This window comes from Actinia tenebrosa, unplaced genomic scaffold (assembly GCF_029948245.1).
Source record: "Actinia tenebrosa isolate PJP-AT-01 unplaced genomic scaffold, QUT_ActTen_1.0 PGA_scaffold2__45_contigs__length_23673736, whole genome shotgun sequence".
Taxonomy (NCBI): Eukaryota; Metazoa; Cnidaria; class Anthozoa; order Actiniaria; family Actiniidae; genus Actinia; species Actinia tenebrosa.
In genome coordinates, this window is record NW_028292579.1 from 15,363,682 (window position 1) to 15,377,839 (window position 14,158).

The 14,158-nt window shown below is 36.3% G+C and overlaps 3 protein-coding genes and 1 pseudogene across 3 annotated transcripts; 2 read left to right on the plus strand and 2 right to left on the minus strand.

The window, feature by feature from the left end:
* The first annotated feature begins 661 nt into the window (after positions 1-661).
* Positions 662-2,131, plus strand: LOC148909387 (uncharacterized). The gene is made up of 3 exons (XM_089034115.1): positions 662-684; positions 1,325-1,962; positions 2,118-2,131. Exons 1-3 carry the CDS (start codon positions 662-664, stop codon positions 2,129-2,131), a joined length of 675 nt encoding a protein of 224 aa, XP_088890241.1.
* Positions 2,132-2,183: 52 nt separating this feature from the next.
* On the plus strand, positions 2,184-2,868 carry LOC148909388 (uncharacterized). The gene has a single exon (XM_089034116.1). It carries the CDS (start codon positions 2,221-2,223, stop codon positions 2,866-2,868), a length of 648 nt encoding a protein of 215 aa, XP_088890242.1. The 5' UTR covers positions 2,184-2,220.
* Positions 2,869-8,106: 5,238 nt separating this feature from the next.
* On the minus strand, positions 8,107-10,815 carry LOC148909389 (uncharacterized; annotated as a pseudogene).
* Positions 10,816-11,748: 933 nt separating this feature from the next.
* LOC148909390 (uncharacterized) lies at positions 11,749-12,575 on the minus strand. Its single transcript, XM_089034117.1, has 2 exons — positions 11,975-12,575; positions 11,749-11,852 (listed from the first exon to the last, which is right to left on the minus strand). The coding sequence occupies exons 1-2, from the start codon at positions 12,573-12,575 to the stop codon at positions 11,749-11,751; spliced, it is 705 nt and encodes a 234-aa protein (XP_088890243.1).
* Between the last annotated feature and the right edge of the window lie 1,583 nt (positions 12,576-14,158).

Consider the following 14,158-nt stretch of genomic DNA (forward strand, 5'->3'; position numbering starts at 1 on the left):
TGTTGCTATTATGTTGTTGGATCGCCATAATGCTTGGATGGTTGACGAAATTCTTTCCGTACTCCTCTTCAGTCACCGCCCCCACGCTCTCTGTGATCTTAATAAAATGTTCATTTAAAAGTTCAGCAATTTCACGCTTTTCACTTATGACTTTGTTGTTCTCCTCTATGATTATGTCATTTGCTTGTTTCGCTTTAGTGCATAGGAAAGGCCGATACGTATTCCAGAACTCCCTTGGGTTTTCCGGTTCCGTAGATTTTTTCGCAAAATGTTCTTTAATAGCCTTCCGTCTTAACGATGTGCATTTATTTCGCTGAATTTTGTATTGATCGTAATTCGCGTCTGTGCGGTCCTTGCTGAACTTTTTCCAGAGCTTGTTTCTATGCCTTATAGCCTTGCGCCACTGTTCTGTCATGTAAGGAACCTGGTTTCCCCTGAGAACTGTTTGTTTAAGAGGTGCGAGCTCATCTAAAATACCAGTGTAAAGTTGTTCAAAGGCGTAAAGTTTATCATCCGCATCGTCAAAAACATCTACTATAGAAAATGGTACCGTTTGCAAATCTTGCATAAATTTTTCTTGATTAAAGTTCTTGAGACTTCGAAAACATATTTTTCGAGAGCGCGATCTTGGAGCCGTTGCCCGTAAAATGGTGTCGGTGATATGTCTCCCACTGTAAACAAGCTGTAAGTGTTATAGGACATAAGAACCTGTATTATCTCGAAGTATTGTAACAAAACGTTTACTTAGCTTACTTAATTTAAATCATACAGGACAAGGATTGCCCAACCCACAGTCCCCCTTTTACACCAGGAGGATGTTTTTATGTTCCCTCGGTTGAAGACTTCAGCGATGTCAGTTTTAACGTGGAAAATCCTCAAAGCAGCCCTCTAGAAACTCTAAACAAATATTTGGTATCGCGAGATGTAACTGTAAGGCCACATTTTTCAGAACCATACTCCTCTGGGCAATGGTTGATATGATCTGGAACTCCAGTAGGGAGTTCCTTTTTCTTTTGCTTTCGAATTCGATGCGTGTTCCATACAGAAGTACGAAAGACATCTTTCTTACGTTTTACAGACATTTCTAGCAGTAAACAGTCGAGTGCTTGAGATATATCAATGGAATGTTGTACATCATGCGCCCGCGATCTATCACAAGGTCTACGGCCTCCCTAGGCCTATGGCCTCAATGGGCCACGTGAATATATATATTTTTAAGTTCTTGATTTAAAAAAAAAAAAAAAAATCAAAATCAAAATATTAATATTTCAATATCAATTTTTTTAATCAATTATGTTTTCTATTCCTACCATGGCCATACTAGAAGCTTACAACGAAATAACAACTGGAGGAGAAATGTCTTTTTAGTTCCTTATGGGAGAACTGGTAGAGATTTTATCGATCAAATAACTTTACACATAGATGTTTGGAATGCGTGCTCTGACAAACAGCATATTGCCTTAAAAGCTGCCTTTGTTCTGTTGGCTGTGGGTCTCCAAAAGCCAAATAAAAAGTCTAAAGCTAAAGAAAACCAGCGCATTCTGGCGAAACGTCTCGCACTCTGGAAGGTCGGTGAGCTCAATCAATTAATTCGCGAGGGGAGGATAATTCAAAGTCGCATGAAGAAACACAAGACCACATGTCCACCTGATCGATCAAAAGTCTTTGCAAAACTTGTGATGGAAGGACAAATTAACTCAGCATTGCGCTTCTTAAATGAATCAACAAACGGAGGCATATTACCACTTACAGATGACGTCATGACTCAACTAAAGGAGAAGCATCCTGAACCACAGCCAGCGAAATTGGGATCATTGCTATTCGGCCCAATTGATGATGAGATACCCGAGTCAATTTATAGTGAGATAGACGGTGATATGATCAGACAAGCAGCCCTGAGAACAAAAGGCTCGGGTGGCCCTTCAGGTATTGACGCTAATGGCTTCAGAAGAATTCTTGCCTGTAAGTCATTTTTCTTATTTCAGATTTTTTTAAACCTTAATGTAATTTAAATGTACAATTTATTTATCTATTTATTTATTTACTTTATTCTTTGATCTTTTCTTTTTGCTTCTTATATAATTATATATAGTATTATTTTAATTGTAATTAATTAGGCCCTTTATTCTGAAAAGCCTTATAGAGGACGAATGAAGTATGTATGTATGTATGTATGTATTCAAGCAATCCTCCTCAAAGCTTTGTGAAGCACTAGCCACAATGACAAAGATCCTCTGTACAACATATGTAGATCCCACCACCATAGAGGCATTAGTTGCAAGTCGTTTGATACCGCTTGACAAAGGTGAAGGCAGCGTAAGACCCATTGGAGTTGGAGAGGTAATCAGAAGAATCATTGGAAAGTGCGTAATGAATGTGTCAAAGGATGACGTCATCGAGACCAGTGGCTCTCTCCAATTGTGTGCAGGCCAGAGATCAGGGAATGAAGCTGCAGTTCACGCAATGAATACTATCTTTGCTGCAGATAACACAGATGCCGTACTTCTTATTGATGCATCAAATGCTTTCAACTCACTAAACAGAGCTGCTGCTTTGCACAACATCAGAATCCTTTGCCCTATTATTGCAGTTTATGCCATCAACTCGTACAGACAGTCAGCAAGATTATTCATCACAGGCGGGAAAGAACTCGTATCAGCTGAGGGAACAACACAAGGTGACCCACTGGTTATGGGTATGTACGCGTTGAGTATGCAGCCTCTTATTACAACATTGCAGGCTTTTTCTGACGCCAAGCAATGCTGGTTCGCTGATGACGCTAGTGGTGTAGGAAAAGCAGCGGATCTTAAAAAATGGTGGGACACTCTTAACCAATACGGACCAGATCTTGAAACAATACTTGTATGAGAAGGTTAAAAGAAGAGAGGAGACTGGGAGTGTACCCAGACTCAGCTGTATCCATCGGTACATAACCAAACAAGACCTCGTTTCAAGAATAGTACAAGAGAGAAAGGCTCGTCTCAAAGAAAAACGACTAAGATTGAAAATGGAGCAAGAGATGCAGAACGCTAACAAAAAAGATGTACCAGAAGATATGGCTGTCCTGTGGCAACAGCAGGCTGACATCTCAAAGACAGAAAACCAAGGCTTATCGATGGCACCCAAGGTAATCAGACAAACAAAAATATAATCAAATAGAGTTAAAGAAAAAAATCCGTAAAACTTTAGTAACATACAAAATTGTACGTATTTGTATGAAATCCTTTGTTCTCTATGTATATTGCGTAATTAGCACTATTTAATTTTTATTGAAGAAATCAAAAAACTATATTTATTTCAAGGATATAACTGACCACCTCATGCGTTCGGTGAAAAAAAATTCAGCAAAAACCGTAAATCAACAACAAATATCCATATGATTCATTGCATTTAATGATTCTATTTTTAGGATCATCAAGCTCTGCATAGAGTTATATAGCAAGAATCCTCATGTTTTAGCAATCGAACTATCCGGTAAGCTATTATAATTATGTAATAGTATGTTAAATGTTTTTGCGTCACAGATTAAATATTGTAGAAATAATTCAGCAAAGTTCTAATTTTATTAAATTTTATTCAGCTATCACAAAAACAAAATAGATCAAAGGCCTGGTTGGAATAGAGACATGTTACTCTGGTGGTGTTTGAAAGAAGCACAAACACACAATCTGAAAAAGCATGACTATTGGGGTGGATTTGTGTTAGACGAAATGAAAATCCAAGTATGTATTTAACACTGTCATACAAAGATGAGAATATGTGGACCGCATGGCACTAATGAAATACATGAAGATATAGAAATATAGATAAGTTATAGTGCTTGGGAACGAGGTTATTCCGGGCGAAAGCCCTTGGAATTAAATTCGGAAAAATTAATTTCCGACCTCGCTGGGAATCGAACCCACGACCTTCGGAACTGTACTACGGACGCTCTACCAGCTGAGCTAGAGGTCAGACTGAGAGCAGGCCGGAGTGAAATAGATGGTAGGTAGCGGTAAATATGATGCAAACATGAGAATATGTAGACCGCATGGCACTAATGAAATACATGAAGATATAGAAATATAGATACGTTATAGTGCTTGGGAACGAGGTTATTCAGGGACTCTAGCTCAGCTGGTAGAGCATCGGTAGTACAATTCCGAAGGTCGTGGGTTCGATTCCCAGCGAGGTCGGAAATTACTTTTTCCGAATTTAATTCCAAGGGCTTTCGCCCGGAATAACCTCGTTCCCAAGCACTATATCTTATCTATATTTCTATATCTTCATGTCCACTTTTCTTCAGTGTTGCTAAGCACTGTACGAAAGAATTGATAGTTTTCAAACACAGTGTCACCAAACCCTCCAATGATGTTCATTCCTTAACGGAACTGTTCCATCTCTGCATACACACTGAAGCGAAATGATTGTTTAAGAAGACAGTCTATTACCTTCTCCTTGTCTTCAAACTTGGATCTGTAAATGCTTGAGTAGCCATATTCTGCTACATCATCAGCATACTTGGCAATGACACCAGGAAATTCTTCCTCGTTGGCTTCTTGTATGTCCTTCAACATTTCTTTAAGCTTCACATCAGACACAACCTCAATAACTCTCTCTTTGTCAACTGCTTTGTCCTGAACAACACAATAAGCTTCTATTGCGAGACACTTGGGACCTGTGCCCCCATGGAGAACACTCCAGGAAACCAATTTTCCTATGACACAACAAAAATAATGTATTTTGATTATCAAAACAGTAAGAACCCATTGTTTTAACCTCAGGCTGAAATGATTCTTATATTGGGTATGTGTTGAGAATCATGCTGAATACATTGTTAACAGGTTTACAATGTACAGTTCCTTGTGCAATGTGATAGATGTATTTGTTTTTTTAATTGTTTACCCTGTAAGTTCTTAGTGAGTGAACTACATGCAAGCAACACTTTTTTCATCTAGTTGTAAAAAAATGTGTCTGACATGTGTTGTACTTGAGGTATAAGGTTTTATAACAACCTGGCTGAAATAGTTGTTGTATTAGCCTCCTCCGCATGCATCTCCCTTCTCTCCTTTTGAGTATTGGGCTATTGGGCTTCCTGTGTCTTTAGGATGAGGGGGACTTATATTAGCGCCTACTCTCTTTCTACCAGCAACACAGGAATCCCAATTCGCGACACAGGAATCCCAATTCGCGACACAGGAATCCCAATTCGCGACACAGAAATCCCAATTCAACAAAAAAGAAAAGAAAGGCGCCTGCGGAGGAGGCTATTGTTGTATATTTGGTGCTTAATTGGCTAAACGTCAGCCTGGTGGTTCTTAATCTATTGGAGGTTCTTTTATCATATTAGGGTTCTTGCTGTAATAAACTGAGTAGAATGGTTCAACAAACCTAAACATTCTAACCTCACCAATAAATATTTTGGATACACTCAGTCAAAATAACTTTGACTTTAAAATTTTTACATTCTAGATGGTAAAAATAGTTTAGCCACAATTGGCTTGTTTTTACCTGCAAGCTCATACTTCTTGTTCCTCAGGAGATCCAGGTCACGTACAAACCAACTCCCATCAAATATCCCAATTTCTCTGAGGCTTTGTATAAGTAGGCGAAAAAATTCCCTCTTTGGGCCTCCTGCATCAATAGCATCCTCTCCTGAGAACGTCACCACCAGTGGCTTATAAAAACTGAAATTATTTCTTTCAATTGCCCTTAGGGTGGACTGAAGGAGTGCCTTACGGTAAATCACAATATTGACCATGTCTTCATCTGTGTCATCTACGTTTTTTGAGATGAATCTCTGTAAGATATCAGTAGCTGTTTCTTCTTAAGCAGTAGCCTTATCTGGTGTCAATGTATCTGCAGATAGATACAAGGAAACCTGTTAAACATGTACACCTTGTGGACCAAGATAATATCAACTGTCTGTAATAACTGTGTGCTCATGAAGGTGTCTGTTATTGGGATTTGACTGAAAGGATTTCATTTACTGGTAGTAAAAAATAAATAGAAAATGATTCCAGCAGCAATAAAAAGTTTTTGCAAAAATTATGGGAAACCTGACCAATTTCAAATATGTCAGAAACTATGGTATAACATCTCTGACATTTTCCTATCTTTCATATAGAATTATCAAAAAAAATAGAAGTTGGTTTATTTCTGATATACTTGAAAATATGGTTAAGTGTCTCATAATTTTTGCCAAAAAAGCTATTAATATAAACATGTGTGCTACCTTTCATAATGTATAGTCATTCACAAAAAAGGTTATCCAACCTACTGAGAGAATGATTGTGTAGATGTAAGTCTCTGTGTGAACTGCATTACAATTTATCATTATTTTCATAGCTCCTTATAATAGACTGTTTCCAAGATATGACCAGATGCACAGTGTTCACAGATGTCCTAACCAAAGTCCCAGTTGAATACATACCATCAGGATTTTTACCATAATTTGTAAATTTCTCGTGCCTTGATTGCCTTAAAAACATTTTCGATAAAAGGCTGACCCATCCAATGAAGATACACTGCACACTATGTTTGATTAGAGTACAGACCATTATAAATATACTTTTATATTAAAAAAGTCACTTCGATTTGTTAAAGTAATAATATATATATAAAGTACTCATATCCCAATGCTATGTATCCAAACTGAGGCTTTGGCTAGGATAACTGGCATTGCTGTGTATCCTGTGTATCTTGGAAAAGGGTTATTCATAGATTGATAACATACTACATGTAGGTACAGGATGCAAATGCAAATATTACATTTAATAATTTGCTCGATGAAATGTCAGCTCTATAAGCCTGGTCCACACTTGGTTCACACCTTACAATGCATGAATGTAGAATTTTGAATTTAAAATGTGGAATATTAATATATTCTATTTTTAGAAGGTAGCCATACCGTTAGTCTGGTCTAGGAGGCTTGCCTCAATTGCTGCTAAATAATCAGGGTCGTCATCCTCATCCCAATCATCCACAACCGTTACATAACTTCCATATACACTGCTTACTGATGGGGTAGGAAAATTACTGGTAACTTGTAAATTCTTTGGTGACTTTCCTTTGACTGAGGAACCTTCCTTATTGGGCAGAGATGAAAGAGATGCTTTGGGTTTACTATAGAAGGCTGGTGTAAGGTCATCATCATCATCTGAAGATACTTTACAAATAAACAGATAAAGTAGTATCAAATGAGTTACTTAGTACTAAGTTGTTTATATGTAGTTTGTAAGTGTAAAGGCTTCCAAATAAAAGGTGTTTGGTGCAGTTCTTCATTCAGACCTCATGCACTTAAATGTAATTCTCTCCACTGAGTAACTTTTTTTTAGCTTTTCTTTAAAAGCCATATTTGTCCCATGGGTGGGAAGACATTTACTGCATGTATTTATCTTTCTAAGAGATAATAGATTTACCTGTTGCTGATGGAATGGAAATTGAAAGCCTTGGTGACTTTCCTTTGACTGAAGAATATTTGGGCTGAGATGATGATTGAGCATTGTCATCATCTTCATGTCATCATCTTACTGTACAAATAGAAAAATGCTTCAATAAAATATGTACTGATAGTAGTACATTAATATTGAGATGTAGTTCCAGGTAGTCATGCTTTGGAAGTGTACTTATCACTGGCTTTCCTGAGGAGTGATCAATACCATACTCCCAGGCTGTCTCATTCATGCCAAGGCTTATAAACTAAACATTATAGTAATGTAATTAAAAATGGTTGAAAAGCATGTACTAGTGGATATATCCTTTGACATAAACTGCTTGTGAACTAGCCTTTATGTTCATGCCTAGTGTATATTCTCGTGATTATATGTGCATAATTAGCATGTGCATGCTATCGTGGATACTAAGAGGGGCTATTGTTTTGCAAGGTGTATAACCAAGGAAAAATGGTAGAATTAGTTGCAAAGTGAGAGAATTAAGGAGCGCAGATATGAGCCTTTCTGGCTATTTGAATACTTTCACTTTATCTTATATATTAAAATCGGTGTCAGTGTCTTCTCGCTATCTGATTGGTTGAACTTTGTCACGTACACACGCTCGACTTCGGGTTGGTTTCACCCGATCAAGCAATTTTGATTCTCGAAAACTTTTGCAAGCCGTAAAACCGCTCTATTTCATGACATTTAGTTGCTTAGAAATAATCAAGACCTCGATGATTGCTGAAATATCAAAACACACTCCAAATAGACGTAAAAAAATATTTGCAGTTGTTCGCAATTTCAGTTAGCCGTGAGCTGCATGCCAAGGTGAGTTGGCAAAAGCGAAAGGCAAACAGCAAATTTTTAGCTTATACGGCAAATTTTAAAATCACAATATAAAATGCTTCAGACGAAATAAAAATACTCACATTTGATGACACCATATCAAAAACGCCAAAGTTTTCCCAAGTTTTAAAACACCATCGCTAATGTGACTGGACAACCAAATCGCTATTTTAAAAGACAGGACGCACAAAATGACATAGGTAGCCCAACCTGTGAGCGCAAGTTAACTGGCAGCCAGAATCTCTCTATATTTCATATTTAGAAGTTATTCATAAAAATTCGCTATAAAATTTATCACGAAGTGATGGGTCATTGCCTGGTTATTCATTGATAATACATAATTCATACTATACTAATATTTGATAATAGAATAAAATAATGAGATTAAATCACAGCAAACAAAATATGACAGAGAAATAAAGGAACCTCGTGCACCCAAGCACGTAATATCAGTAAAAAAAACTCACCGATCTCACAAGAAGGAACTATGTAGAAAGTCAGTCTCTTATATTCCTTTCCAATGGCTTCTTTATAAGCAGAAAGTGTAAACAGATCTTTCGTTCCAGGTATGTAACAAACCTCACTGAAATCAGGGTACAGTAAGGTATACGACAGAGATTCGTCGAAGGTCTGGTCGAACAACGCGTGCTTTTTGACAGCATTCTGAAGAAGATCTTCTTTGGAAGAAGATGTCTTGACACGTATGACCTGTACCTTTCCTCGACATCACTTTAATATGCCATCATTCTGGTATGCAATAGCAACTTTCACCTCTACATCTTTTGGGGTTGTTTCCTTTGGTTTCTTTTCTATCCTAAGTTTGTTCTTTGGCTTAGGATTAAAATCCCCCTGTCTCGCTTGTTCACGTTTGGTGTAAAATTCCTCAAAGGTCAACGTGTTCGAAGACTTAGAATCAGAAGGTCCAGGAGGTCTAGGTATATTTAAACCTGAAGGTCCAGGTGTGTTCAATCCGCTTGCAAAAGCACGAGAAATCTCTTGCTGTAGAGTTCTTCGTAGCTCGTCTTTAGAGAACTCCCAGTCAACTTTGGGACGCCATTTTGGACTACGAAATTGGCGGGAATTCTTTGGCGAGCCCACTATCCAGGGTTTTCGTCTTTTGTTTGCAGTGCGAATTTCTTTTGTTTGCAGTGCGAATTTCTTTTGTTTGCAGTGCGAATTTCTTTTGTCTGCAGTAAGAATTTCTTTTGTTTGCAGTTTCTTTTGTTTGCAGCGAGAATTTCCTTTGTTTGGATTGAGGTTTTTAATTGAAGTGAGATTTCTCTTGTTTGCAGTGTGATGATCTTAATTGTGTGTTGTCCCCTCTGGGCCACCGTAACAATAAGATTGGTTTGTCGTACGAATGGTTTTTTAATGGTCAACCAATGGTCAACCTGAAAGCCAAAGGTAGGTGCAATTATAGAATACAGGTATAGTATTCAATATTGTCAGCTAGACTGCTTTCAAGGATACCTTTTGACAGGCCATTATGCTCAATCTTTTTATGTAATAGTCTAGAAGCAAACATTTCCGCCAGCCTTTGGGTGATATTATCAGTCACACCCATCTTTTTCACTATTGCAGGCCAAAAGTCTGTACCTAGCATTCCTTTGCTAAATAGCTTATTAGGCATGCCATCTACGTTGATATTCACACCAGTAAGAGCTGGATAAACAAACTTTTCCGAGTCTCTTGCACCAACGACACAAGGTTCTGTAAACAACATTAGAATTCCCGTCATAGACCGTCTTGGAATATTAACATGCTCATTAATCACGGAATCTGTGGCTTTGGTAATAGTAAGTGTTTTATGTAGTAGCACGTTTTCATAATAATATCCTTTTCCTACCTGATAGTTGGACAGCGCCTCTTTGGCAAGGTAATCACTATGAATGCACTCATACTCCAATTCAATATTAGAAAGGCTATAATTGTGACCTTTCGTATTGTCACTGGTGATAACAATATTCTTACTCTCTGCCAGGGTAATTTCGAATGTTATGGTGTTGGATAACGCCCTAGGATAAAAAGCACCGTGGTCGTCTAAGATAGGATGATTAATGGCTAAACGATATTTTTTGCTGTAGATGTCAGCTAATGCAACCTCCTTTGGATCTGTGGATGATTTATCCCCCGCGGCTGTTCTTAGCTTTCTCATATTCACAGAGGAAATTCCCTCTCTTAGCATATTTTCACGATCCCTTTTCATCAGGAATAAATCATGGTAAGTTTGGTATAAGTCCATGCGGTTCGTATCCTGTAAAGATTCACCCCCATAAAGCACTCTCATACGCGACACTAAGTTTCTTGAAATGTTATTAACCAAAGTGTTGTTTGCATGCCCCATAGTTAAGGTAAGATTAAAAATAAGACCTACACTTCCAGGTATATAGACCATATTTTCACTCAATTTTGGGATGTGAACGTACAACGTTTCCCCTGGATTTGCGTTACTCGGATTAAAGGTTACACGGTGAAGTGTTCGTTCGGCTTTTAGAGCAAATGCCTTCTTTGTCTCTCTATTAATATCAAGGATCTCGCTTATTGATTGACTCATTATATAATATTATAAAAGATTATTATTTTATATAACTTATATGGATAATAAAAAATTATCAAACCATTATTATAGTCCACAAGGCTATTGGAAAGGTTATGAAGCTATTGATAAACTAGCTGACGCCACCAATATTGATAAAAATATTGTTAAAAAATGGTTGGAAAAGCAAGCATTATGGCAGATATATTTACCTAAACCACAGTATATTCCTAGATACCATTGGAATGTTGAGAAAGTTAATCAAATACATCAGGCAGACTTACTATTTCTACCTCATGATACAGTGAAACGAAAGATATACAAATATGCTCTTGTGGTTGTTGACATTGCAAGTAGATACATAGATGCTGAGCCTTTAACATCTAAATACTCAACAGAGGTGTCGAGAGGGTTTGAAAAGATATATTCCAGACGTTTGAAATGGCCTGAAACAATTATCATAGATCCTGGTACTGAATTCATGGGTGATGTCACAAAGATAATGAAAAATAAATCTGTTAAAATACAAAGATCAGAAGCTAATAATCATAGAGCCCAAGCATTAGTCGAGCGCGCTAATCAAACCATTGCTGAGAAACTATTTAGCTATCAGTATGCAAGAGAAATGAAAATGGAAAATAATGAAAGATCTCGTGAATGGGTTGAAAGACTGCCAGCCGTCATACGAAGTATAAACAGTGGTGTAAAAAGAATAACTGGAAAAGCTCCTATTGAAGGAATAAAAATGAAAGAAACATATGAAAAACATGTTGAATATAAAAGACCTGTTGGATTGAAAGAAGTTAGACTTCCATCTGGTGTTAAAGTTAGATATCTATTCGCTCCTGGTGAGTTGGAAGGTGGTAATAAAAGAGCTACAGATCCTATATGGTCATTAGGAATATATGATATATCAAGAACTGTTGTGTCAGCTAATCAACCTGTCTTATATTACCTCTCTGATGGTGCACCGAAAAGAAATTTCGTAAGAGAAGAATTACAAGTCGTTCCTGAAGATACTGTGCTCCCACCTGATAAACTTTTAAAATAATTTACTTTTTCTTTTTAATCGGCATTTGTGCGGCTATCCTATCATAATGGTCAACACCTTCATGGTATCTCTTAATAAACCTATTAACATCATTGTCATACATCCACTCATCAATATTTTTAAAACCGTAAGCGTGTGTATTTATACCATCAGAATCTATTTCTCTTTTATCATCTTCACGTGAAAGGGCAATTTTGTTCACAGTTTCCGTATATATTTGATGCTGATGACTCCTGATTACATTCATCTTCCTCATAGTTTGTTGTCCTTCAAATAGACATTTCTTATAATCATCAAATGAAATACTACTCTTAACAACTGACTTTTTGACACCCTTACACCTTTTACCAATACCTTCATCATCTGTCTTGTAAGCATATAACTTTGAACGTAGACCAACAAACTCGGTTATTTCTACACCAGCTGTTTCGTCTTTCATCATTCCAATAACCTTCTTGTTAATCCTATTTTTGATTCCATTATGATCTGTTGGATAATTGCTTGTATCGAACTTATCTTCAATATCTTTCTCAATATCTTTATAAAAATCATCCGTCTCTATCTCATACATAAGACTGTCTGTATCTGTGAATAGTAGATTTGATTTATTTCCATATTTTGGTTTTATATAATTATAGTGGAAGTCATACATCAAATTCTTTGATAGGTCAAGGATTGACATGCCTACATATATAGGTTTGTTGAATAATATCTCTGTCTTACCCATATGTATAGCTGCTAGATTTTCTGAGAATATTGTTCTTTTCTTATAGTTTGGCATATTAATTAATTTTGCCGTCTGCTTTTCATTTGTTACTAATCTAATATCTTGTCTATTACGTATATTCTCCATTGTTTTACCAAACACGCTATTATTCATCAGCTTGAAAAAGTCCTTCTCAAAATCATTTTTAGCTTTTTTACGTAGCTCTGTATTTAGATTCATATACTGTTTCAACCAACTTGACTCATTAAAGGTAATACCTCTATGTATTTTTGTTATTTTCAACCCAAGACTTTCATATAATTTCAATGTCTCATGATGTACAACATATTTTGTTTTGTTTTCTAGATTTGGAATAAGTTTCTCTACCCTGTTAACCATTATTCTCTGTGGTGCAAGAGGGTATTCGTTATGCAAGTTATGTAATTCAACGTGATAATCTAAATCTACTTCTAGGATACATGAATGTTTTTCCCATTTCTTAAGCTCTAATTTATTCATCCATTTAAACCCATGTGATGGTAGCTTTTGTGACATAGCCCAACCATATAAATTATTAGCATCTAGGTATTTGATGAATTTTGACTTTTGTTCCTTATTGAATGATTTCATGTATTTGTTATTAGCTTTTGCATAACGCTTACTTATCATGCTTATTCCACCGCGTATTCCGGATTCTATCATTAGTAGCATTTCACTATCTGTCAACAACTCAAGATTAATTTTTGTCTTTTTCAGCATAGCATCCCAAGATAGTCCCGGAGCTGTGTAATACCAACACGGATCTAACTTATAATTCTCCATACATACATCCCTGAAAGTCTCAAATACATCAGCTAATAGGATGACATCACTCTTAAGATATAAATCATGATACTCTTTCATAGATTTTATATTAAATTCTTTCCATACTTTCTGTGCGTGTTTGTAGTCATCATCTGAAATATCACAACTATTCAATTTACTATAAAATTCATCTTTTGGAGGTAGAGATGTTTCATTTAATTTATCCAATGAGTTTATATAGTCATATGGATAAACACCTTTTCTAAGTAATAGATTTAGTTTCTTACCTTTATAAAACTTTCTCATATTACTGAATTGAGTATTATCCAAATTACAGGCTAGTGAATCTAGTGATGAAGCCATAAATTTTAAACTGTCAATGAATCTTATCTCTCGTTTCACATTACAAGTCTTTCCATCTTTATTCTTGAACGTACCCACTATTATTTCTTTTTTGAAACTTATATATTTCTCCTCATTGTTAGGGATACAATCTATTTTACCTTGTGTAACACCTAAATTTTTAATAAATAAATGTGCATCATAACCCGCTAAATTATGAAATATCACCGGTATATGCTTCGGTATCTTGTAATTCAAATTACAGTCGTTATGTACTGCACCTCTATACTTACCTGTAAGATGGTCATGATCTAATACTTTATCACCATTTAACTCCTCCTCACAAATATGACAGTGGGTAGCCTTATCATAGTTTTTATTATTCTTATCAGTCATTTTAACTTTCTTGTTATAATGATATTTTTCATATATATTTTTGGTTGTCTTTTCTATCGATT